Genomic DNA, 26,887 nt, shown 5'->3' with positions numbered 1-26,887 from the left:
AAACATAGCTTTCTTCCCCCACATAGCTTTCTTGGGCTTTCCCTAGTGATTTCCCTGGTGAAGTTTCTTCTCCTTTTAAAACCTGAGTGATCCCAATTCTCTTGCACAGCTTCCTAATCTGAGGTCAGTAAAAAAGCCCAAGATATGTGGGTTCAAGATCTTTTAGATCAAAGGGGTCTCTATACCCTTATGACTTATCCTGATGATTGACCACACATGTTTCTTTCTATAAATAAGGGGAACAGTGTCCTGAGAAACCAAATGCTTCTATATTATTTGCTTTATATCCTTGTTGAATAGTCTGCCTGTGTTTGAGCCTTTGTTAAATATTCAGTTACTCAGGTGTATTTCATTTTGTCCCAATATTGAACCTGAACTAAACAGTGATGTCTTTGGAGGTATGCCTACAATGTTAGGGAAAGGCAGTGAAATGTATCATAAAAGTTTCAAATTCACTGAGCCTGTGATAGTCTATCAGTTTTCACTCTTTAGATGTGCAGAGCATGCATATTGGAACCCACAATTTATCACCCCAAATTAGATTCGCTATCTGAAAGCATCTAGGATCATGTTCAGTGGTGGATCAGAACTGGCTCTGTGCCATTAGGGTTTTAAAAGTGTATTATGAACTCACTCTTTCATAACTTTATAAATTTTACTTTAGTTTGGAGGAAAATATTTCATCAGTGCAAAAAATGAACATTCTAGTTTCAAAGGAAAGTCCAAAAGAGAAGGGAATAAAGATAGGGAGAAAATGTTGCACTTAGAAGTAAAATTAAGTAATATCCCATTACAAAGTACAAAGCATCCATCACTAAAATGGAGTTATCCTCTTTACTTAGATTAGTTCCCTTTCAACTTTGAGTATGTTCCACATGCTCAACTTTGAATAGGAAAAAGTTAGCCCCCCTTCAAAATTTCCTGTGTTGGTGAATTTTGTCAGCAGTCTTCCTAAGCCTGTAAATACAGAGCAATTGATGAGATAGAATTTTGTTTAATTAAAATCAATTTATCTTAAATTGAAACATGGTACTACTTAAAAAACAAAAACAAAAACAACTCAGTGTTCAGAAGGGCTTTTAAAATCTGGCTTGACACTTTTGATTCAATCACTAAGAAGAGAAAGGGTTACAAAATAGTATGGCCTGACTCAGAAACCAAGATTCCCACTATTCCAGCTGTAGCTTGGGCGCTGGTATTGTGCCTGATTAAGAACTGTAGGGTCAGGCTTATTGCTTGCATTTAGTTCTATTTCAGCAAAGGACACCCAACCCTGCTGGCAAGCATTCAGGGCCAAGAGTACTGTGAAAGAACCTAAGGCAGCTGGCAGAAAGCTGCAGGGAGAACCATATGGGGATAGTTAGAAAGAGCTCTTGGAGCTGAGCTGAGTGAAAGTCCTCATTGGGGAAAGGTCAGCCTTTGGACAAGCAGAGTTCTGACAAGTTGCTTGCCAAATATTAAAACCATCCCAAATGGTGGATTCCTTTTGTTTTTAATTATCAGCATGGCTAAGGGACTTTTGTGTCTTATAAATAAGAATGACAAACAAATTAAGCTCTAGCAGGTGCAAAAAGCTTATTTTGTCCTGAGCTAAAAATGTACCAGCTAAGATATATCTTGTCACACTGTCTCAGTAGCAAGAAGGGTTGATGTTGTTGATGTTTTTGTCTTTGTTTTTTTTTTCCCCTCTGCTTTTATATTATTAGATATTGAAATCAAGCTAAGAAGCACAGAGTGGTTACTATTGCAGATTAGTTTATGTCAGAATGATTGTAATCATGAAATTGGGTTGTATTATTATGATTGTTTTGATAAGAGAAATACACCAACTTGGAGTTTGCTTAATCTCTCCAGTGCTTGAAGTTTCTTCCCAAGATGCTGTAGTGGCTAGTTTCCATTTTGAAGAGGTCCCTGGGGTACTTAGGTACAGCTGCTTCTCTAAGCAGTATTATGCTGCCACTTCTAAGGATAATGAAATTTCAGTGTACAGTAACTGGGTCTGCAAATCAAAACTTACACTGGGAGCAACCAGACCTTCCCTAGGGCAGTGAGGATAAGGCATTAATATGCTAATCTAAGGTTGAATTCAGCCCAGTTGCTCTTTTGATTTTGTATTAATTCTCTCATTTATGTCCATGTGCCCATCAATCTGAAAAGCCTTGAATAGAATGGACAACCATCTGTCTGAGGTGGGTTAGGGCCAGTCCTTCCTGGAGGCAGAAAGATAGACAAGACATTCTCTTGAGAATCCTTCTAATCAAAGTATAGAAAGAATGGTTTATCGTAGCCAAACTTGGTACTCTTAGAGGAGATTTGAAAAGTATTTTATTGTTATTATTGTTATGTTTTTTATTTTATCTGAGTCATATTATAAAATCTGAGTAAATAAGTTCTATGTTGGAGTCTCATTGGTGAAAAAAAATGCATTAATAAGGCATAATCAAAAGCAAGTTTAATGAATGGACCAATACTAATGATTCCATGAAGAGTAGTAGGACTGGATGTCCTCTATTTACCTCTTATTTATTTATTTATTTCAACCTCTATTTACATTTATGAAAAAGGTGTTAGAAATGTAGTTAAAAGACATTCATTTTGGAAACTCACTTCATTTCTTAGGGCCTCATTATCCGACCTTCAAAATGAGATACCAATATTGGTGATTTATCTATTTCAAAAGATTCTTCTGAGAATCAAATGGAATGATGTAACAATAAAGATTTGTATAACTATATTATTCTGTGATATGCTGTTATTTTATTGGGTTTGATCTGATATCAAAGGGAGTTTTTTGAGTATAAAATGAAAAGTGTACATGTTACCTGAGAGAGAGCCACAAGAAGAGTCATGTAGGAACAGTGAGAGAGAAGTTGAGCTGATTTTAAAGTCCTGATGGGGAAAGGTTAGCCTTCAGTCGAGTAGAGATATGCCAATTTGCTTGCCAAATACTTTGACAATAAACTTATTTGGCTTTAGAGCTAAAAGATCTGGGTATGCATCATACTTTTGATACTTACTAGATATGTGACTCAGCAAATCATTTAAACACTGCTTCTTTTATCTGTAAAATGGTGTTATTAAGATTTGCATTTGCTACTTGACAAATAGATAACTTAGTGTTTATAAATCTTAAAATGCTAAAGAATAGGGTGTTGGTATTGTGAAAAATAACCTAAAGAATAAGATAATGAGAAAGGTAAAATTAGATTTCATTATATTTATGTCTCTTTTCTGTTTCTAATTAGTCATTATGATACAGATATAAGTCTAGGGGTGCGTGTCTATGTGTGTGTGTGTGTGTGTGTGTGTGTGTGTGTGTGAGCATCCAAGTCTGGCTACTTTGAGTGTTATGTGGAAATATAAAAAAGCTTTTCTCATCATCTTTCAGAGTTTAACATTCCATTGCCAGGAATGGTCTGAAGGCTTGAAAGAGCTGAGGGATAGTCTCTTACCTTGTTGGCTACTTCTCTTTTAATGTTAGTATTAGTGACAGCCTACTCTTGGTTCTAGGTTAAACATGGAAATGAGAAAGAAAATCTATAAATATCAGAGAAGTTACCAATGTCTAGAATCAAGCAAATAAGAATATCATGATGTCATTATCATCACATGACCTATATATATTTTATTCAACAAATTGCAAAATTATACATTTTCTGCTGATAGCTTTTTATATTTTTCTGTTTTCTTCTCAATATTTACAAAAGTGTCATTGAAGTGATAAATAGAAATATACATTATGATTTTACCTATATGCGCATAATTGTATGTAATTATAGCCTTCTCTAGGGCGGTTGTGGAGGGAAGGAAAAAAAGGCACAGCAAAAAATAAAAGAAAAATCTTAGAAGGAACATAGAAAAGCAGGATAGTTTTGAAAATGATGTATAGTAGTTATTAGCTTTTCCCAAAAATACAAAGAATATAAAATGGAAATGTATGGTTTTATGCTGAATCCTCTTTTTATGTTGTTCTGTGTATATGGAAATGTTCTTTATTTTTATTTTTATGTATTTAATTTCAAATGAATACAAATTTTAAAAAAGAAAAATGTTATTGATTCTTTTTCACATCTTATACTATTCACTTACCTCCTACTCTCTAAGTAGATAAATGACCTCTCTTATAACGATTACAAACCCAGAAATATTTGTTTGTTAATGATTGTTAAATATGCGATTAAAAAAGCTCTAGGATCCAAAAATTGTTTTACATTATATCCTAATTATGATATTATTATTCCCCTTTTAATAAGATATTATTTATTCCTTTACAGTAACTCACAAAGAAAAACCAGAAAAGAAAGGTAAGGAATTATTATTGTTTTTATATAATTTTATTTTACTTTTGATATACTTCTTTATTCAATTCTTTTTCTCTGTTTTCTGGTGCAAATGTTGATGCTTTTTACTGATTTCTGGGTCAAGAGTCTCAAACTGTAGAAAACTCTCACTAATCTTACTCTTACTGTTTTAGGGAGATGATCTGTAATTCTTAAAGGCTATTCCAATAGAGGTCAAGTTCTGGGATATGCTGGAATATCCCTTCAATCATGGGTACATAATTGCTAAGAACTTAACACAGTGTCTGACACTTGGTAGATGCTCTTTCCTTCCTTTCCTCCAGCAAAAATGTGTCTATATTGTCCAAAGACCAACCTGCCTATCTATATAAAGTTTAATATAGTGGAAAGAGTACTGATTAAGGGGACTGGAATTTAAATAACATTTCTGACTTTTTATCACTTGAGTCATCTGGGCAAATTAGTTTCAGTTTTTCCATCCTTAAAATTATAAAACTGGATTTGATGATCTCCAATAATCTTTTTAGCTCTATCTCTATAATTCTTAGGTGGTTACATTTTTCTTTCTTTCCTTCCTTTTCTCCCTCTCTCCCTCCCCCTTTTCTTCTCCCTCCTTCCCTTCCTTCCTTCCTTCCTTCCTTCCTTCCTTCCTTCCTTCCTTCCTTCCTTCCTTCCTTCCTTCCTTCCTTCCTTCCTTCCTTCCTTCTTTCCTTCCTTCCTTCTTTCCTTCCTTCCTTTTTTCTTTCCTTCCTTCCTTCTTTCCCTTGATTGCTTGTTAGTGTACTACAACCCATATAGGGTGTCTACTCAAATATAGAGGTATTAAAATCTGTGACAGTATACAGATAACCCACACAGAATTAAATACTGTATCATCAAAAAGAAATAAAGTATTCTTCTTAGGCTGAAAAGTCCTCTGACAGTTAAAGATACTTTTGAAGATATTGATATCTTATTTACTTTATTCAGTTCACATCTGAGCTCAATGAGTCTGAAATGTTTATTAATTTTATTAATTAATTTATTAATTTTTCTAGTAATGATCTAAGTGGATTTCATATGTTCATCTTCAAATCTATTGAAAGAGGAATGCCTAAGAATCCTTTTTCTTAGTAAATTGTATGTTTCCCTAAAGTTTTCCTCTTATGCCTCTCTCTGAAAATGACAGTGGGTTCTCAAAGGTTAAGTCAATGAAATATCATCTCTGACAAGGCGCCAGTTTGGAAAGACTTCAAGTACTGGCTTCAGTGAAAGATAATATTCATGTAATCTGAGGAACAGTCTTTACAAACTTAGAGAGACACATATCAGGTTGGAAACAGTGTGATAAAATTTTTGCTTATAACAATTCTTAAATATCATCTATGATCACTGAAGCAATATAGTGTATCAGTGAATAAAATATCTGCCTTAGATCACATTTTGAAGTACTAAAATGTATTAATAAACTCTGCTTAAATTTCTGGCTACGTAGATTCAGATGTAATGACATAATGAGTTTATAGTTATGTATTTCAAGTTGTTGGGTTTTTGTAAACTCTAAAGTCTTTATAGTCATTTTTTTAAACATAAAGATTCAATGCTCTTTAAATTGTAAACTACAATTTACTACAGAATTTGGATAAAAGTTATGGACATACATTTCTAGTTAGCAGACATTCCTTGCCAATTGTCTTACATATATTTATAATTTTTAAATATTGTCCATGTTTCTTGCTTGAGACAAGATAAGTTAGTAAGTTATCTATGATAATAGTCAATGAATGGAATCCTGTTCAATTCAACCTAATTCAGTCTTTTTTAAATCTAGGCCATTCATACCATATGACTTGGTAAATGGAAAGTCAAGGAGGGGTAGTGGAAATAAATGGTTAGTAGACTATGTTTTGAAATTGTGGAATTTTGACATCTTTGTACTTAGAATGCTGATTTGGAATATATCCATAGAAAAAAATTTCCATTAAAGATTGAAATGCACTATTTTTTTTAGGTTTTTTTTTCCCCTAAAATACCTGGGGATGGCTATTCTAATCTAATATTTAAATTTTATTAGCAATCATGATGTTCATTACTATTCCTGTTCTTGAAAAATGTAGAATTGAGCTCCTTTTGCATATCCAATAATTTATTATTAGTAGGCAAAACATCAAATGCGTTTATGTAGTTGGATTTCTCTTCCATCTCTTTTCCTCTTCTTCCCTCCCTCTCTCTCTCTTCTCCTTCTTCCTCTCCTTTTCCCTCAACCTCTTTTTCCTCCTTTTCCCTTTTCCCTCTTTCTCTCATTAATTTCCTTGTCTATAATTTGTGTTTATTATGTGATTTTTAAATTTCCCTTCCCTTTTTTCTCCTCTATGTATACATTCATATATATGAATATATACTATTACTACATGAAATGAAAAAAAGATTTTTAAAAAGAGAAGTTTGAAAATGGGATCCTAAAAGCTGTTTAAAGCCTTTAAACTGCAAACAGAAAGAATAGACCACATGGGTTACTTCTAGTACCACTTTCATTTAGTCACATGGATCCTGAGAGTTGATAGTATAGCAGTATATAATAGCAAGCACTTTTAGAATACTGCTGTCTTAAATTCATCATATATTCTTACTGCTTTTTTGGAGAAAAAAATTTATGAGCTAGTTATTTTGATTAGAATTTTAGCATGATCTAGTGGAAGAAATATTTTATATTTGAAATGAAATAAAAATCACTGGACATCACAATTTATAATACACAACACACAAATTACTTTAGCAAGTTGTTTATTTTCCTAACCTCTGGAGATTTACTCTGTTTGAGAAAGTTTATATAACTACCTTGGCAAAATATGACCATCATAAATCATTTATTTGTGATGTTTTCCTAAAGGAACAGTCATTTTACTCCAAAGGTAGAATTCATATTATATTATTGCGTTCCAATAGATTAAAATAATTTTGACAGTAGTGTCATCAATAAAAATAATAGCAACAATACTAGCTAGCACTTTAAGGTTTGCAAAATGCTTTAAGTATTTCTGATATGTACTCATTTGATTCTCACAATGACCTGTTGCTATTATTATCTCCTTTTATAGTTGATAAAACGAAGTCAGGGAGAGTTTATATATTTTTCACAAATTTATCTAGCTAGCAAGTGTCTAAGACAGAATTCAAATTCAAGTCTTTCTGGATCAATCAATTCACTGCTTTACCTAACTGCCAAGCAGATGTACCTTTCTAATTATTTTTTTGATCCGAGATAAAATCAGCTTATAGTCCTGGGACATACCACTTGATCACAACAATGGGAACTAGGGACAAAACACATGGATTTGACAAAGAGTATATTAAAGAACATAAGGAAATTAATATTTAATTTGAAAATTGCTATAGGTAGGTGGGAAATTGAGATTTTACTGGAAAATCTGACTTCCATAATTGTAAGGGAATGATCTATTTTATGTTTGTAAAGATTTTCTGAAAAATAGCAAACAACACTCAATAAATAATCAAGCAATTAAACATTTATAAGTTCACAAAATTAATTGATGGGTGCTTTTTGTAGAAGTTCCATCCTTCGGTAATCAGAGTTACAAGTGCAATAAGAAATTCATTTCCTATTGGCTTTAGGAGCTGCTGATTTTATGTAAATAAATGATTTGAGTATCATCACCTACTAGGTACTCCATAAATATTAAGGATCATCTTTTTTTTACATTGCAAATGAATTCAACAGGGATATGCTGGAATCAGATCTTGCTAGCTCATGAAAGCTGATTATTAAATTTTCAGTGTAAGCTTTTATATCTCAGAAATCAGGAAATGCTATAATGTAGTGCTTTATTTATTTGTCAGTCTGTTTATTTGCTTATTTATTAGAGAGGAGGCATTGCCTAGATTTAAGAACTATTGGAGACAATGTGATTATGTTAAAAATATGGTATGTATACATTTCTCCCCAGCCAGTTGTTAAATATTTATCAATATATCCCTGGATCTAGGGAGAATAAAGTTTAATCCTTTTCTTAAATAAATAAGAAAAGCCCAGATAAGTGAAGTGATGAGCCTGATATCATACAGTTACTTGATGAAAGAATTGGGATTAGAAGCCATGTTTGGATAGTACCTTTCTAATGAGTTCCTATATTTTCTAATGCATTATGAACAAAATTATTCAAATACTCTTATAAAGTATTTGATCCCTGATATCCAGAATTTATACATTAAACTAAATGGTTAGAGGAATCTGTGAGTAATAATGAAGATTGATATATGAATGATTAGATTTTGGAGGGAATCTAATATATTTATATGACCAAAATAAAATGTGCATGACCAAAAATTACTTATACTACAGTCCCCATCAGTTAATCTCTCCCACCGGAATCCTCATTGTGCAATCCAAGATAACATATTATCTAGCCGCCCATCCCTTGATGCTTATTTTTTCTATTATTTTGAATTTGATTCAATAACTCTAAAAGTACATCAATTAATTTATAGAGGGTATGTTCCCATGCTGATGAAATTACAGATCCTAAAATTAATGTATTAGATTAAATCTGAGATATAATTTATCAGTTAACATCCAACAACAATTACAAAAAACATGTATACTGCAGTTGTCTTGACTCGATCTCTATTCAGTTGGTACTGACTTCTCTTTGAGGTGGAATTCATATTTAGAGATTACATTTGCCTTAGGAAATAATTGTCCTCTTCATCTACTGTGATCATGTCTTCCATATTATGCTTTCATATAAATTAATATGCAAAACTTGGGTCAGAAACATTTAAGAGTACTATATCAAGTTCTACTTATTCTCTTCTTTTATTTGTAAAGAAGAGAGTCATGTTCACTCTCCACTAAAAATAATAAATTCTAATTGCAGGAGGAACAAACAATACTTTCCTGTGTAGTCTGGGAAGCTAACTCAAACAATGGTTTTATAAAATTAGTTGAGCAAATCATTCATTAAACCAAAGTATAAATTTTATCTACTATCATGTGAGAAAAAATTATTTGTTGATGTTATTTGTGCTCCTGGTGATTATTAATTTTTAAATTCAAACCCATTATCATTTTTTTTCTTTCTAGCAAGTCATAAAGATAAACCTGAAAAAAAAGAAAAAACAGAAATGAGAACACTACCCAAAGGTAATTGTTAGTGATTCTTCCATGATTTTTATATACACACACACATATATATACATATATGTATATTATATAAATATATAGTTGATATATTCAATAAGGAGATAGTATAATAATTATATGAATCAATTTATAATTCAAAGTAGATTTTGAAAATTTGATACAGATTAATGTGCATCACAACCTATAATTCCAAACTCTTCCTTAATTCTATGCCTTCTCCCTAGTGCTTGTCTACAAATTTTCTTTTATTTAACTTCTTTGTGCATAATTGTGTGTAATTGTTCTTCCTCTATCCTCCTTTTAGAAAGGGAAATTCATGAGACCAGGGACTGTGTTTTACCTTAGTGTAGTGCAAGGAACATAGCAAACACTTCATAAATGATTATTGAGTAATTGATTTACATATGTCTGAAATAAAATTTACAATTGTGAATATTCTAAAAGCATACTTAAGAGCCACCAAATATGGCATTATAATGAAAATTAATAATATATTTGGAAATTAGAATTGTGCCTTTTATTTAATTTCATAGCTAATTCCTAATTTTAATAGATGTATAAGGTTTCATAATTATCACAGTCATTTAATTGAGTGAATGTTGATCATAGAAAGCCAGAAAAATTTACATACTTTAAAATGAGAGACTGAAAAAACTAGGTTTATCTTCATTCTGTCTGACTGATAAATCTAGATATAAAGATAGAGATAAATACATATTTATCAATAGATAAATATATAAATAGATATAAAGTTAGAGATAAACAAAAAGAAAGCATTATTCCACCAATTCATGTTATAAGAATACCTTTTTGACTACATTTATCTATAGTTATAACTATAGAAATACATATCAGTCTGAGTTTTAGTTTTAAAAAGAAAGATAAATTCTGGATTTAAGTGAATAATTTGACCATGACTATTTAAAATTGGTACCAATTTGCTATTGAAGTAGCTTAGGGTAGAAAATATCAGCCTCTACAATATTAAGTCAACGTGTAGGTAAACATTGATATTAATTCTAGAAAATGGAGTTCAAATTCTACATGTTTGTGGAAACTATTTTTTAAAATATTATTATATTATTAAATATATTATTATATATAATATTATTAATAAATAATATTATATTATAAAAGATTATAACATATTATATATTATAATAATATATATCATATATTATTATAATATATAATATTTATATATTATATTATAACATATAATATTATATTATAAAATATTATTATATTATTAAATATATTATTATATATAATAATATATATCATATAAATATTATAATATTTATAATAAAAATATTTATATATATTATGGTAGACTGTGTCAGTGCTTCATACCTTTACTTGTTTGGTGGAACATTTGAACCTTTCTTTATTGATTACCCTGTTCTTTCAAGCTTGGCTGATGGAATGGGTCATTAAAAAATAATTACTAAAATCTCCTGTTAGAGAGAATGAAATGAAATATGATAAGGTTTAGTAAGGGGGAAAGTAATAGGAATGGTGGACCTGGATTCTTTTTTTTTTAAATAATAACTTTTTATTGACATAACCCATGCCAAGGTAATTTTTTTATAACATTATCCCTTGTATTCGCTTCTGTTCTGATTTTTCCCCTCCCTCCCTCCACCTCCTCCCCTAGATGGCAAGCAGTCCTATATATGTTAAATATGTTGTGGTATATCCTAGATACAATATATGTTTGCAGAACCAAACAGTTCTCTTGTTGCACAGGGAGAATTGGATTCAGAAGGTAAAAATAACCCGGGAAGAAAAACAAAAATGCAAATAGTTTACATTCATTTCCCAGTGTTCTTTCTTTGGGTGTAGCTGCTTCTGTCCATCATTTATCAATTGAAACGGAGTTAGGTCTCTTTGTCAAGAAATCCACTTCCATCAAAATATGTCTTCATACAATATCGTTGTCGAAGTGTATAATGATCTCCTGATTCTGCTCATTTCACTTAGCATCAGTTCATGTAAGTCTCGCCAGTCCTCTCTGTATTCATCCTGCTGGTCCTTTCTTGCAGAACAATAATATTCCATAACATTCATATACCACAATTTACTCAGCCATTCTCCAATTGATGGGCATCCACTCAATTTCCAGTTTCTAGCCACTACAAACAGAGCTGCCACAAACATTTTGGCATATACAGGTCCTTTTCCCTTCTTTAGTATTTCTTTGGAATATAAGCCCAGAAGTAACACTGCTGAATCAAGGGTATGCACAGTTTGATAACTTTTTGGGCATAATTCCAAATTGCTCTCCAGAATGGTTGGATTCATTCACAATTCCACCAACGATGCATCAGAGACCCAGATTCTTAATGAAATCTTAGGGTCTCAAGTGGTTAAGAAATTTTTGCTTTGATGTCCTTAAATGTTCTTTCTCTTTCCCAGTATTTCCCTAATTCCCCATCCCATACAAATATACTCCAAATTCTCTACATTAAGAATCTATGGGGGCAGCTAGGTGGCACAGTGGATAGAGCACCAACTCTGCAGTCAGGAGGACCTGAGTTCCAATCTGGTCTCAGACACTTAACATTTCCTAATTGTGCGACCCTGGGCAAGTCACTTAACCCTAATTGCCTCAGAAAAAGGAAAAAAAAAATAGACTCTATAGTGTAAGATTTTGACCATTATGTCCTTGATAAAGAAGCCACCATAAAAAATTTCTCCAGTAGTTTTCACTTTCAATAAACATGATTATCAAAACCTTTTTAGGATATATTGCAGGCTACCTTATGTCTTGACAGACAAGATGAAAGTACCTTTAGTTTGATCTAATTCTCTGAGTCATAGTTTTATCAAACAGACAAAAAGGTCCTTTGAAAGCATTTGTAAGTTGCTAATCTTCCTTATTCCCCATTTTTGGTAATGAAAGTGACTGAGTAGGGAGGCAACATCCATGATTTTCTATTTCTGCAAGATGTTTTTTATAGTTTTTATTATATTATTGGACAATGATATTGCTACCTGCATACCTTAATATTAAAAGCAAAGTAGTGACACAATTTTAATATCACCTTTATATGTATTACTAAGAGTTTTTTTTTTAACCAGACATGATTTCATCTGTATAAAGTGTTTTTAGTGAAAAAATTCCTTCTAACAAGTGATCTGTACTTATTCTACAATTTAGAGAATTAGCTGCTTGAGATACTGAAAGACGATAGGAGTTTTATAGGGAAAAAAATTAACATTTGTGAGAAACAGGACTCAAACTCAAATATTGCTCGCTTTTTAAGTCTTGCTTTTTGGGAAATAAGAGGCAATGGGCCTAAGTGACTTGCCTAGAGTTACACAGCTATTAAGTGTCTGAGTTTGGATTAGAACTCAGGTCTTTTGACTGCGAGACTTGTGCTCTATCTACCATGTCACTAGCTGCCTCTAACACTTACTTCTATTCCACTCTGCTATACTGAGTCTCAATAATTTGCTGCATTAGTTTATATGTAGGCCAACCTTGTTATTACCATCTAGATTGTATAGAACTTGAATGGGATTTTTAATCAGTGTTTATTTTTCAGTGTATTTATATTTTCTTTCCATAAAAATTATATGTGGTTCATTCCAAATTGAAATCAAAATAATATTTTGTTTATATAGTATTTCAAATACTTTTGTATAAAATATATAATATTTTGTATATATATATAATATATATTATATTAACATTTTGTATATGTCATCTCAACACTTTTATACCATGATGTCCCCATTGGTAAGGGGCGAAAAGGAAACATAAACCATGATTTTTGACTCTGAATTCTTGTGTTTTATTTATTTGATTCTGCTATCTTTGCACACTATATTGTTTTGGTAACATACTATATTGTTCCGAAACTCCCTAATGAGGAACTCTAATATCAGGATTGGAATTATGTAACAATTCCTTTTTTTTGCATTATAAATTTATTTCTTCCCAGAATGAGTTGAAAATGTTTTCATAGGATTATCTATAGTAAGTTTCAATGTTATGTGATATTGGTTAATTCTTTAAATGTATTTATTTTTTCACAGTTATCTAATCACCTAAGTTTAGTGTGGATATCACTACATTTCCAGTAGAAATCACAGTAGTTGTGTGATCTAGTTCCCTTTTCAATTTTTTTAAAGTCAAATTCCTTATATGTCTTATATTAGATAACACCTTTTTAATTTGCCTTACTCATTTAAAATACTAGTAATGTCCCATTTACATAATTGATAATAATATTCTGAAGCATTTTGAAGGATATTTGTTGAGTAGTCCTTAATACCTCAATGCTAAAACAATTGGATTATATTTAGGCCACTTTCTAAATATGCTATGCTTATAATCTTTGTGTTTATAAGCATACATATCATATATATCAAGCCAACTATGGATTGGCTGATAGGTTTTACTGTGTTTTTTTTAAGTCAAATTATTTTTACAAGTCAGTTGAAAAAAAGAATAAAGTCTTGAACTGAGGAATAAAGAATAGAGAAACTGAAGTTTTCTTCTAGAATTCTTTTTCAGTATACTGATATTTGGAATATTGATTATATCCATCCTGAGTCATTTATAATCAATGTTATTTTTCACTCTATTTCTGTCTATTGTTTACCTAAAATTAGAAGTGGAGATTATATATTAACCAATATAAAATCTTTTGTATTTATTTTATCTTTATATTGGACATTTATTTTTCCAATGATATGTAAACAATTTTTCCCTTTTTCTGAGTTTTGGTTTCATATTCTCTCTCTCTCCTTTAGCTTCTCCCTCCTAGAGAAGGAAAGCAATTTGATATATATTATACATGTGCGGTCATGTAAAACAGTTCTACATTAGCCAGGAAAATGCAAAGGAAAATGTAGACCAAGAAACAAAACAAACAAAATCCTCAAGAAAAATAAATTTAAATAATAAGAAGTATAGTTTGTTCTGCATTCAGATTCTATCAATTCTTTCTCTGAATGAAAGTTCTTTCTTCTTAAGTCCTTTAGAATTGTCTTGGCTTGTTGTATTCCTGAGAATAGTTAAGTCATTCACAGCTGATCATTGCACAATATTGCTGTTAATGTGTAAATGTTCTCCTGGTTTTGATCATTTCATTTGTATCAGTTCATGTAAGTTTCCTTAAGTTATTTTGAAAGCACACTGCTTACTATTTCTTATAGCACAAAGTATTCTATTGCAATAATATACCATAACTTGTTCAGCCATCCCCCAAATAATGGGTATCCCCTCAATTTCTAATTCTTTGCCAACAGAAACATAAGTTCTTTTTCCTTTTTCTTTGATTTCTTTGGGATACAGATCTAGAAATGGTGTATGTCTTTATTTTCTAAAAGACTCAGAGTATTTTTGCATGCTTTATAATACTCATTTTTCAATATATTTGTAAGAAGTAGACTTTTTAGTCTTTTATTTGCTTTACCTCATTTCATTGCCCTAAAATTTAGAAGGGATGTGCAGCTGTTAGGGAGAGTTGTTTAAATGACCATTTCTGTTTTTGTAGATGAGAAGAAGAGTAAAAGTTCAAAAGCTGAAGAAAAGATTAAGAAGGAAGTAAAAAGTGGAAAAGCAGAGAAGGTGAAACAAGCTGATGCCAAAGCAAAAAAAGTGGAGAAAACACCAGCTAAACCTAAAGGCAAAGAAGAAAAAGGAACTGCAGCTGTTTCCAAAAATGAACAGAAAGGTAAACATTTCAAGGAGGAAGCAACAGAAGAGTCTGAGAGAGTAGTGGGAAAGAAACAGAGACAATAACAAAGCAAACAAAGACATATACTCAAACTTCATGCAAGAAAAATAAAGACTAATAAAAGTAAATCCCTGTGGGTCCCAAAATCACTAGTTGGAAATGAAATACCTAATGATTAAAAATTTAGGCACAGCAAGATGGAAATATGATCTCACAGCTAAAGATTTATTTTTTTATATTCTTCCTTCTGCATAATTGAGCTGAAAAGTATATTTATTGGTTTTATAAAAGCAAATCTTGAGCTTTTGTGATTATTATTAGATGGGTGCTCACATATGGTTGACTTCTTTTTAACCTATTGGTTCATTGGTACTATTCATGTGGATTAGGTTAAGGTTATAGAGAGATGAACAAACAAACAAAATAACTCCTGTAAAATGTGCTTCCTGGAATGACTCAGCCAAAATCTGGAAAACACAATATATCTGGTCATGATTATAATATATTCTAACATTTCAAGTATTATTTTTGTAAGTTGAGTTTAATGAAAAAAAACATAACATCTGTACACATTTATAGTTGCTTGAATTATGCAGCCTTCTTCAGTGATACTATTTGTGAAATATATTATCTTATGGAAATGACATAATCTTAATAGTCAGCAAGAATGAATATAGGGATTCTTGAATCTTGGATCCAGATTATAGTGTCTCATTTGAAGACTTCAGACTCCAGAGCTGCCTTAATATCCTGACCTGTAAAAATTAGAATAATTACACCTGGGCCTCAGCATGATATAACAAGGTATAGACAATGATCTTCAAAGTCAGAATATTCCATTCCTGGCTCTGATGCAACCCAGCCAATGACCATGAAAAAGCTGCTTACTTTCTCAGTTTTCTGGGCAATTGTCTATTAGTATAAGAACAAGTGCTGGGTTACATTGACAGAGAACATTTAATTACTGGGAATTCTATATACTAATGGAATAACTGACTAAAATAAAAAGAACACTTACCAATATCAAAGAGACATTAATGTTAAATGTCATTTGAATACTTATAGATGTAAGTGTGTAGTTATATAATAATATTTATTTATATTTAATTAATGAAATGTAATTCATATAAAGCCTTGAGCTTCTTGGTAGAATGGTGTTATATAAATGCAAAGGAGGGTTGTTAGTAGATCTAAAAGCAGAGAAACATTCGTTTGATTTCATCTTATTTCCTCTTCATTTCAGCCTTTTCAGTATCCTCTCTATTAACTTGCTATATAAACTCCCCATTTCCCAAATTGACAGAAGATTTTTTAGTTTTAGAGCAGGTATTCTTAAGTTGGAGTTCATAATTCATGAACTTGGGTTTTTTCAAATTACTTTGATAACTATTTCAATATAATTAGTTTCCTTTGAAATCTTATATGTTTTATTTTAAGGATTTTACAGCATTCTTTGAAAGGGTCCATAAATTTCCCCAGACTATCAAAGGGTCCCGAGATACAAATAAAGATAGATATGTATGTATATGTATATGTGTGTATAGACATACACACAAAGATATATACACATCTAGAATCTTCTGTCCTTTCATAGGCAATTTTTTCATGGTTTATTTTTAAGGCATTTCAATTAAAGATTCTGGAGGCATAGGAGAAAGAAAATGATCACCTTTTTACCTGTCTTGATTGCTTGAGTTTTATTTGAACCATTTTTCTTCAGTTTTAGATAGAATAAAACAGTAAAACATAAAACTTGGAGTTAAATAGCAGTTAAGTAACCAAAGTCAAAGCATATTTTTTTCTGAATCCACAGATAATGACTTTAAGATTTGAAATTTTAATACAAAAGTACAAGAACAAAAGTAACCCACCTCTATCAGTAATATTATACTTTTAAACATTTGATTTTTATAAGCCCTTTTTCTCATCATTGAATTGTAGACTATAAGCATGGAAAATTTACTTGTCTGTTTCTGTCCTTAGGAATCCTAGAAGCTTTAAAAAATTAAGCTAATATAAGCTGAAAAAGAATTAGAAATAACAATTGCTATTTCTATTATTACTATTTGAGTCCTGAAATGTTTATGGATCCACATATAGAACACATAGAAAATAGAATGAATGAACTATTGAAGAGTACCTACTATGTTATAGTAGAAAATAGCCAAGTGCTCTTGAAGCTATTTTCTACTTAGCTGATATTTTCATAGAAGAACATTTTATTTGTCAGTTTTCTAAAAGTTTAAAGTCTTTAGTCTTTCTAAAAGGCTTTGGAAGTGATATATGGGAAAATCTTTCACGATGAAAAATAATAGGAAAAGAGCAGAAAAAAATATTAGAAAATATAGGAACTTTTATCCATTCAAAATGTTATTTGGACAGTTTTGCTTCTTGGACTACACATATAATAAATGAAATTTGTATTCCAGAATGTAGAACAAGTAGCTCCAACTTTGTCATAATTTTTAAAAACATAAACCTTTGAAATTCAGTAAAATGCATTTAGAGCCTCTGTATTTGGACACCTTTAATCTAAATATATATATATATAATATCTAGAACTCTTGAAAATTATACTTCATTTTTACATATATCTTTGAGGACAGATTGACAATATATAGAGAGGACCAATGATTCTCTACTAGAAAGTGCTATCCTAAAGTGAAGCTTACTGCTCTTATCTTGCCTAGAATGACCTTTTCTTGGCTTCCATAAACCTAGGCATGCAGCCAAGGCAGCAGCTGAGTGCTCTCTATCACTATACCCTAAGAATCTAAATGGGAGAAATGAAAAACAAGAGTTCTTTCTTTTCTGAGATAGAAATCATTTGGACAAGGGGAAAAAAGGAAATCCAAAAATGATAACTAAATTAGAAATTATATAGGTATATGTGTGTATTTATTGCATGCGTGTATATACACCTATATATGCAAATATATACATCATACACATATAAATATACATTGAATACAAAATTATATCTATCTGCATATAACATATATAAGCAGATATGACATGATACTACATAGAAATATATTTATATATGAAGTTGAAATATATCTTCAAGAAACTGAACCATAAATCTGATCAGATCATTTCTTGTGAGAAAAAAATTCCTGATTATAATTTAGTTTGTGCGATTAAATTTTTATTTATTTCCCTCTACCTCTTCTTTAGTCTGGACTCCTTCCATCTAGCTCCAGGAAAGAGAAAAGACATGTTTCATAGATTTTTCTCTACTCCCTCTGAGCTAAACATAGAGTTCCATGACCAAGCTTCTCTTCCAATGAGTTACTGATCTACTTCTATCCACAGAGATAGTGGCTTTCACAAAATAAATCATGGGTCAGGACTAAAACAAAGAAACCAACAATTTGACAAAGGTATATTGGAACCTAAGTAAATTAACAGTATAAAGCTATCAATTAAAAACAACCCTTTCAAATGTGTAGGAATAGAAAGCCCCATTTTGAAATTGAAAATATACATAGAGTTTAGTCTTTTTCAAGCTGAGATGCTTAATTATTATTATCATCATATTTAAAATTCATATATGTGTGAGTCAGGTTGCCAAATATTGGTAGCTTTTTTCATGCTCAGAGTTCTACTCATTAAATCTGTTTCTCCCTTTAGAAGGGAAAATTCTGGCATAAACTTTCACAAAAAGATCTAGAATAGACCCATAGAAACACTGGCTCTTCTAATGTTAAAACTGCAATTCATACAAATGATTCATGGAAGATTTTTTTTTGTTTTACAAACATAAATCTTGACTACTGACAATAATATCAGCCCCTGTTCTGTTTCATATTTAAAATGTATCTCCTCATAGCAAGGTTATTTATTTATTTTTATGCTTTAGTAAGATTGAGAAGATACATGTATGCTATACAAAATACACTTTCCTAAATGACCCCTACCCAACCACACCTGGGAGTCTGTAGGATGCTGGAACTAACCAAAGTTGAAAAAGGAATTAAAGATCATCCTATCCAATTTCTTCACTTTACACATAAAGTGACTGAGGTTAAAAGGGATCAAAACTTTGAGTTAGTTATTCAAACACCTGATAAAGATTCTGTAAGGGAGGTGGAATGGTGTTGAAGATAGAATAGTGACCAAATTTCTGGTCTCAGAAATTTATTACTCTGGGGGCATCATTTAATTTATTTTCCTCAGTTCTGCATCTGTGAAATTAGGACATACCAGAGAAGGAAAAAGCAAACCACTTTGCCAAGAAAATCCTATGCAAAGTCCATGGATTGGGTTGGACAAAACTGAATGGCTGAACAATAACAAATGGGAATGGACTCTCTACTGCAACTTGCACAGCTAGGCTTATCCATAAACCATAATGTCATTCCTTTTTTATAGGATAAATCTATAATGGGGTGGAGGTCTTATTTGTCACATGGCTTCCTGGCCATAGGAGTTATTTCACAAGAGTTAAATAGGCAAAGATGGAGACCTGATCATCAGCCTTTCTCTATGATTTCAATGTCAAAACAAGTGAATCAAAATTAAACTCTTGGATTACCCAATCATTAGTTGTATTTAAATAAATAGTAATGATTAAAAGGATTTGCTTTTAAATAACCAATTAAACTACTTTAACAATTGAAATATGTACAATTATAAGTGTACTTATAATTTTTTTCTCTTGAGAGACTCAAAATGAATAGAATAATTAAAAGTTTTTTATACTCCAAATATTATGAACTTAATTTGAATTCCTAATTATCTGAATTTGTATTCACATAACTTCTGATTTAATGTATTAAAATGTTATTTATAAGATAATTGTTTTATGCATAATTAATAATTCTAAACATAGAGCAGTTTTTGAATGTAGGGTCAATTGATTCCTGCTTTACAAATGTCAAACTGGTAAACAATTTTCAAAGATGTCCATAAAATTAATATCAAATAATTCCCAAAATTTTTGCTCAAGTGAGATTTAAGTTGAACTACTTGAGGGAAAACAAATGTTTTATTGTGAAGCAAATCAGTCAATAATAATTGAGAAGAGAATATAGTAATCATTGATTTGTCAGCACCTTAGGCTGTGGCTCACACAATTATCAAATCATACATATATATACAGACATAGTTTTGTCTGTACACACACACATATGTGTATACATAACGCGTATATATATTCATATGCTAAATCACTATGTATTGCCAAAATAATATTGCTATACATTTCTATATTTATATTCTTCCCTGGTAATAAACCAGATCAATCATAAGATGATTCAGGTTGTTTTTAAAAATGATTTAACTCAACCAACCACTCTAAAGCTTGGTTCTTTAGGAATGAAGAACACAATTCTCATTCACACTACAAAGATTTTTTCATACAAAGTATTGTTGGTAAATTCTCAGTAGATTATTTTTCTCTGATTGCTCTCTAGATGCATTTGGGGAAAGAAGAGGAGGCCAAACAGTAAAGTTTAGAAATATTTGCCTCTGGTAGATTCTGTGATAGGTTATCTCTAGTTTATAAAAGGACACTGAGGATTTGTGCAGGAATATAATGACTTTCTCATCAGTGCTGCTAAATAATAGGTGAATCTCAAATAAAATGAATCTCAGAATAAAATTCCTTAAATGAGTTTATCCCAACTCTCAAGTCTATTATTCCTAATGGAATATTGTGTTAACATATATTTTCCTGTATGTGGTATGTATGTATGAGTGCAAATGATTTCCTGAAAAAAAGAAGTTGAAAAACTTAAAATAATGGTTGCTGGTTTTCACTGTTAGACTGCTTCTTCCCCGAAGAGCAAAAAAACAAGGTTGTTAAACTTTCTTCATTGCTCTTTTTTTCTTTCCACTCTGTTAGATCAGTTTGCATTCTGTCGTTATATGATTGACATGTTTGCCCAAGGGGATTTAAAACCAGGTACTCCAAACTGATTTTTGCACTTTTCTGTTTTAATAATCTTTATTTCTGAGGTTTTCTGCTGCTCTGTGGACTAATATGTTTCTTTTTTGTGGTGGTTGTTTTCATTGTTGTGGAAAATGAAACAAATGAAACAGAAATAGTCATTATTGCATGGGTTATTGCAAGCTGAAGCTACTGAAAGCTACAAGTGCTAATATCTTTACTAATCTCTTGAAATGAAGCAAAGATTCATCTTAACATGTCAGTAGAAGCAAGCAAGAAAAAAAAACTCTTGGGACAAGTCACCTTATTTTTAATACCAAGGAAAGTTATATTTTAGATCTCACTAGATGATAGACCCCTTTCCTTTCATTTTAACTGTCACATGTGCCTGATAGAAGAATGCTGATAACTTCTCCTGACAATCTATATGTGCTCTAACAGATAATGGTGAAGTGAATAGTGATAGTTCTTTTCATTAAAAGTTAATTTAACTCATATCTCACTTTAAAAGCACCAATAGAGAGCTATTTTAACATCTATTAAATTGATTACTATGCTACATATATTTTAGAGCTATATCTTTTAGCAATAAATTATCATTACTGATATTTATTGACTACTGAATAATTATTGATTTGGTGATATATTTTCAAATATAGTAAAACATGACTTTCAATACCACATGTTTAAAAATATAAATAAAGCTTTTGAGAGTTTTCCAAAATAATTTGATTTATGATTCTTGTTATTAAAAAAAAATCTAAGCTAGAAAGCATTATTTTTTCCTCAACTAGACTTTAGAGAAAATTAAGTTCTGATGTTTTAGCTATCTTAAAACTTTGTCTAATGCAATAACTCATTTCTCAAGATTTTTGAGTAATCAAGGCCTTGTCATACTAAAGTATCACTTTTTATGACAAGGCCTTGATTACTCAAAAATCTTAGAATATTAGAAGGACAGAACTCTTAATGCTATGAAAAATTTTCTGGTGAGGCAATTAGTTGATGAAGATCTAAGTTCATATCCAGCTCTGAAATCCTGTGCAAGTCACAATTCTAGATTATCTCATCTTTAAAAGAGATAATAATAATTCCTATCTTGTAGAGTTGTTCTGAAGATCCAATAAATTAACATAAATAACACAGCACCTTGCAAATCTAAAAGTGTTATATATTATGCATATGCTATTTATTATTATTATTATTTAGTAATTATGTGAAGACTGGTGAAAATAAATAGTTTTAATTAATGTGATTAGTATTAACAAATCACACAAGAAACAGTTTAGTCAATCTGCTATATAATCACTTTTACATCTGGCTATTTTTTTCTTGAAGGAAGACACAAAAATTTAGTCCCACTTCTCCCATATCCCATTTTACCAAGGATTCTGTGCCATGGTCCCCTTTGGCAGGCTGGTGGAACCTAGAACCACCTTTTAAGAAGGTTTTTAAATGCGTAAAATAAAATAGGATTGCAAAGGAAAACAATTATATTGGTATTTTTATGTATCTAAAGAGAGCTAGGTATCTGAACTTTGGGCTTGGGATCAGGAAGACTCATCTTCATGAGTTCAAATTGGGCCTTAGATACTTGTGACTTATGTTACCCTGGGCAAGTAACTTAATTCTGTTTGCCACAATTTCCTTATTTACAAAATGAATAAGAGGAAAAGATGGCAAATCATCCAGAATCTTTGCCAAGAAAACACTAAATGTGATTATAAAAAATTGGACATGACTAAAAACAATTGAACAAAAATATGTGTGTATATATATGTTTATTATTATTATTATTATTATTGCTATTTTTACATATGTATATTTAAAAATCCATAGACTTCATGTTTTAAGGCATAGATCTAATTTATAGATGGTGACTATATTTTTTTATTTCATATGAACAGCTATTTGCAATATGTGTGTGAATAGCATATATTGTATTGGCAAAGAGAAATGATGATTAGCATGAATTAACAAATGACTAATGTATATCATTAATTCTGTTATCTATGTATTTCATTAAATTTTTTCTGCATCATCTACAAAACATGATAACTATGTTATTTGCCAAGCTAATACTAGTTAAGGAATTTGTCATAAAATTATGAATCACCAAATTCAGCATAAGGCACTGAAACTCACTTGTACATCATTAAAAATTGGATAGGGATAGTAAGAGTGTTCATATTCATAGGACACTTCTTTCTGGCAATATTATAGTAGAGAAAGATCTAAACAAGATGCACCCATCTGTGTAAATTTATAGAAGGCTATTATTATTAATATATACATATAATACTTTTCTTGTGCAAAATGATGATCACTCCTTGGATATAGTGATGACACAATAGTGATAATATTTGACTCAATATGTCTTAGATATTTGCAAAGGAGATACCCTATCAATTAACAATGATGAAAGGTGCAGACCTGGGCCTGTGATTTTCACGTACATGGCTTTATTAATGACTAATGTCATTAAACATCTGACCTTCACCTCAATTTTCTGTTTTCCTTCCTCTTTCTATTCTATATTAACTAAGTATTTAGAAATTCTCCTCCCTATGTTCTCACTGTTAGAACTCCTTGAGTAAATCAGATGACAAACACTGAGTATAATTGGAGGCCCCGACCCTATTGTACATGTGATGAGGATACCATGACAGTATAGAGGTTGCAGCAAGACAGGTATGGCTAAAAGGAGCCCAGATCAAAAATTGAGATAAGAAGTATCTGGTAGATTTAGAGTAATCATAGTCTTAGTATTGGGAGAGACCTAAGAAGCCATCTGTGAGTTCCTCATTTTGCAAATGAGATAACTAATGTCTTGAAATATTAGGATTCATGCCATAGGTCTAATAGGTGAGAAATTTGATATAAGGAAAAGTTACTTTCAATGGCAGCTGTCCCCAAATGGAGTCATTTGCCTTGGAAGTAAGTTTTCTAGCATTCAGAGGAGTAGGTAGGGAGGTCTTTAAGCAGAGACTGGCTAAACCACTGGAAAGAAATGTTGTGTAGGGTTCCTGGTTCCAGTGGAATTTAGGCTAAAGGACTCATGAGTTCCTCTTCAGTTCTTATTATCTATATTTATTTATGGCTATGAATTTTTATTTTGCATTTATGGTTTTTTTATGTGATTTCTAAATGATTGTTAGCTTTTTCAGTTTGTTTTGTTCCCCACTCCTCTATTTTTCTTCTCATTATTTTTTTCCTTTATGACTTGGAATTATTTGAAAGTTTATGATTTACAGTTATGTCTAAGTTAGTGAATGTATAGATTGTCCCTTGAGTTCTAGTGCAATGTTAAGTTATAAGAGCTGAAAACTACATTAAGACTTTTGGGACAGTGTATATTTAGGGTTTTTAACTTTTTAACTCTGTCCTGGATAAAATTCTGACTATGTTTAACAATTATATAAAGGAAGAGATGGGAGGGAAGGAAAGACTTTTCATCAAAGTTTATTGCTCTGCTTGCAGTTCAATGTTTACAAAACATTTGTGTTTCCATCTGTTTTGTTTGGGATTAGTGGAGCACCTGTTGTTGTTTAGCTAGAACTCATTATTAATTATTTATAATAGTTCTTTTTTTTAAACTAAAATTGAGACTTTCTCTCTGGAGTGCAGTATTTACTTTGGAAGATATTTTCACATCAGTAGCAATAACCCAAATCATTATTTAAATCATGAATACAGCATTAGTGAAATGTGCCAAATGTTAGGATCTAAGATGGTCTTGATGTAGTATACTGCTACTTACTTACACTTGTTTGATGTTTGATGGAATTTAGAATGCATTGACTATTTCAGATATTAAGGTAATTCTCCCAAATTTAGCTTATAGACATTATAGAATAATCAGTCAATCAAAAAGTAATGATTAAGTGCCTAATATGGGTAAAGCGGTGTGCTAAATGCTGAAGATAAAAAGAAAAAATAATGAAATATTCCTCATCTTCAGGAATTTCACATTCTATCAAAATAAAGTCAGGGGATTTTAGTTCAAATCCCAACTCTGACATTTGCTATCTATGTGACCTTAGGCAAGTTTTTAACTTCCTAGGCTTTAGTTTCCTGATCTATAGAGTAAAATTAGACTGATGAATGTTGTTATCACTTCTAGTTCTAGGTCTATGATGGGGTGTAATGACATTCAGGAAGGACTGGCACCTTGCTGAGTCTTTTTCAGGGTTACCCATCCACATTTGCTATTTACCCTATTTCTCAATTTATGAATCAAAGAAACTGTAGCATGTGCTGCACATAAGTAAAACTGTCTCTGCCAGTGGGCTGAGGCAGGTTGAGGATGATCAACAGGATTCAAACTCCTCAGTAAGCTAAGGGGAAGCATAATTGGTGGATGAGAACAATTTGTTCCAGTGACCATAAAGGTGGCTGATGCAAGCACTGGAGTACCTGGAGGTTGATTAGACCCAGAGATTCCCAAGGTCATTCACTACATCCTAGGCCATCACCAATTATTTTTACTTTTTTTGCCAATGGACTTTGATGACTCTGGAAGAGAGTGAAGTTGATGACTTTGTATACTCTGCCTGATTTAAATCCAATTAATTAAAAAAAATGTCATCCCCTGATGTCAATAGCCCTCTTTAAAATGAAGGACAAACAATTATATATCTATGATCCATGATTATATCATTTAAGATTTCCATACAATACAATCAATAATTATTATGAAATATATCTGAATTAAAGTGAAATTGTGGTTCTCCATGATCTGTATACACAATCCTAAGAGTGAAGATTCGGATGTATAATTTTAAGATTTGTTTTAATGTACAGTCAATTGCAAAGATCAGGACCATCATTTAATCAAAATTCTATAATCAGAAGGGAACTAAAAGATGATATAGTACAATTCCTATGTCATATAGATGGAAAAAATTGATGCTTACATATGTTAAGTGATTTACTTAAGATTGTTTATGTAGAAAATATTAGAGATGACATTCAAACCCAAGTCCTCTGACTACAAACTAATATTCTTTCAACTATACAAGTTTTCTCATTTAGTGACAGCAAAAACATAACTGTAACCCAGATTTTCTGAATACTATTTCAGTATCTTTTCTAGCACACATATTTAATCTTATTCCTGATTAAAATGTGTCATTTTTACTGCATACCTATTTAAAGTATGTTATTTATCAAAATCTTTAACCTATAAATTACATGTGAAGACATTTATGATATTAAGTAGACTGACTATATAAAGTTAAGAATTGCTATTTGGAGATTCATGTCTTATTTGCATGGTATAATGTATATAGGTCATTATTCTTCATATACTTGCCCAATAGACCTGAAAAGGCATTACACTTTCCAAACCGAGAGTGTCTAATACAGACCAATGGTCTCCAAACTTTTGACTCTTAAAAAAAATTAACAGAATGTATATATTTGGTCATTTATAATTTATATTATATACCATGCTACTAATAATTTTGCACATTGTAAAAGAAAGGAAAGAGTGTTTATTAAGCTTGTACCATATGGGTGACACTATGCTAAATTGTTTATTAATGTGTTCTCATTTGGTCTTCATAACAACCCTACAAGATAAATGCTATTATTATCATTATTTTGCAGTTGAGAAAACTGAAAAAATAGGAGTAAAGCTTAGACTCACACAATGAAATGTCTGAGGCTGGATTTTAACTCAGGTCTCCCCAATTCTAGGCCTAGCAATTTATCCATTAGGACACCTAGTTCCTTTAAATTTAAAGAAAAATCCAAATTGATTAAAATTATGTAATAACTGTTCCTGAAGTCAATAGGAAGTCAGTGAAAGTTGTTAAGAAAAATAATATAGCTAGACCTGAATTTTATCAAAATTGTT

The 26,887-nt window shown here is 31.1% G+C and overlaps 1 protein-coding gene across 24 annotated transcripts in view; it reads left to right on the top strand.

The window, feature by feature from the left end:
- TRDN (triadin) overlaps window positions 1-26,887 on the top strand; it is a 517,197-nt gene that overhangs the window by 134,752 nt on the left and 355,558 nt on the right. For 23 of the 24 annotated variants that reach the window (XM_051997655.1, XM_051997656.1, XM_051997666.1 and 20 more), the window contains exons 6-9: window positions 4,275-4,304; window positions 9,382-9,441; window positions 14,952-15,131; window positions 20,983-21,042. In XM_051997655.1, coding sequence (XP_051853615.1) covers window positions 4,275-4,304; window positions 9,382-9,441; window positions 14,952-15,131; window positions 20,983-21,042 — 330 coding nt within the window. The remainder of the gene's footprint in view (window positions 1-4,274; window positions 4,305-9,381; window positions 9,442-14,951; window positions 15,132-20,982; window positions 21,043-26,887) is intronic. The other variant, XM_051997667.1, reaches the window with a different exon arrangement.

This window comes from Antechinus flavipes, chromosome 4 (genome assembly GCF_016432865.1).
Source record: "Antechinus flavipes isolate AdamAnt ecotype Samford, QLD, Australia chromosome 4, AdamAnt_v2, whole genome shotgun sequence".
In the NCBI taxonomy this organism is placed as follows: Eukaryota; Metazoa; Chordata; class Mammalia; order Dasyuromorphia; family Dasyuridae; genus Antechinus; species Antechinus flavipes.
The sequence above is the reverse complement of the archived record's forward strand: the minus strand, read 5'-3'. Positions and strand labels throughout refer to the sequence as shown.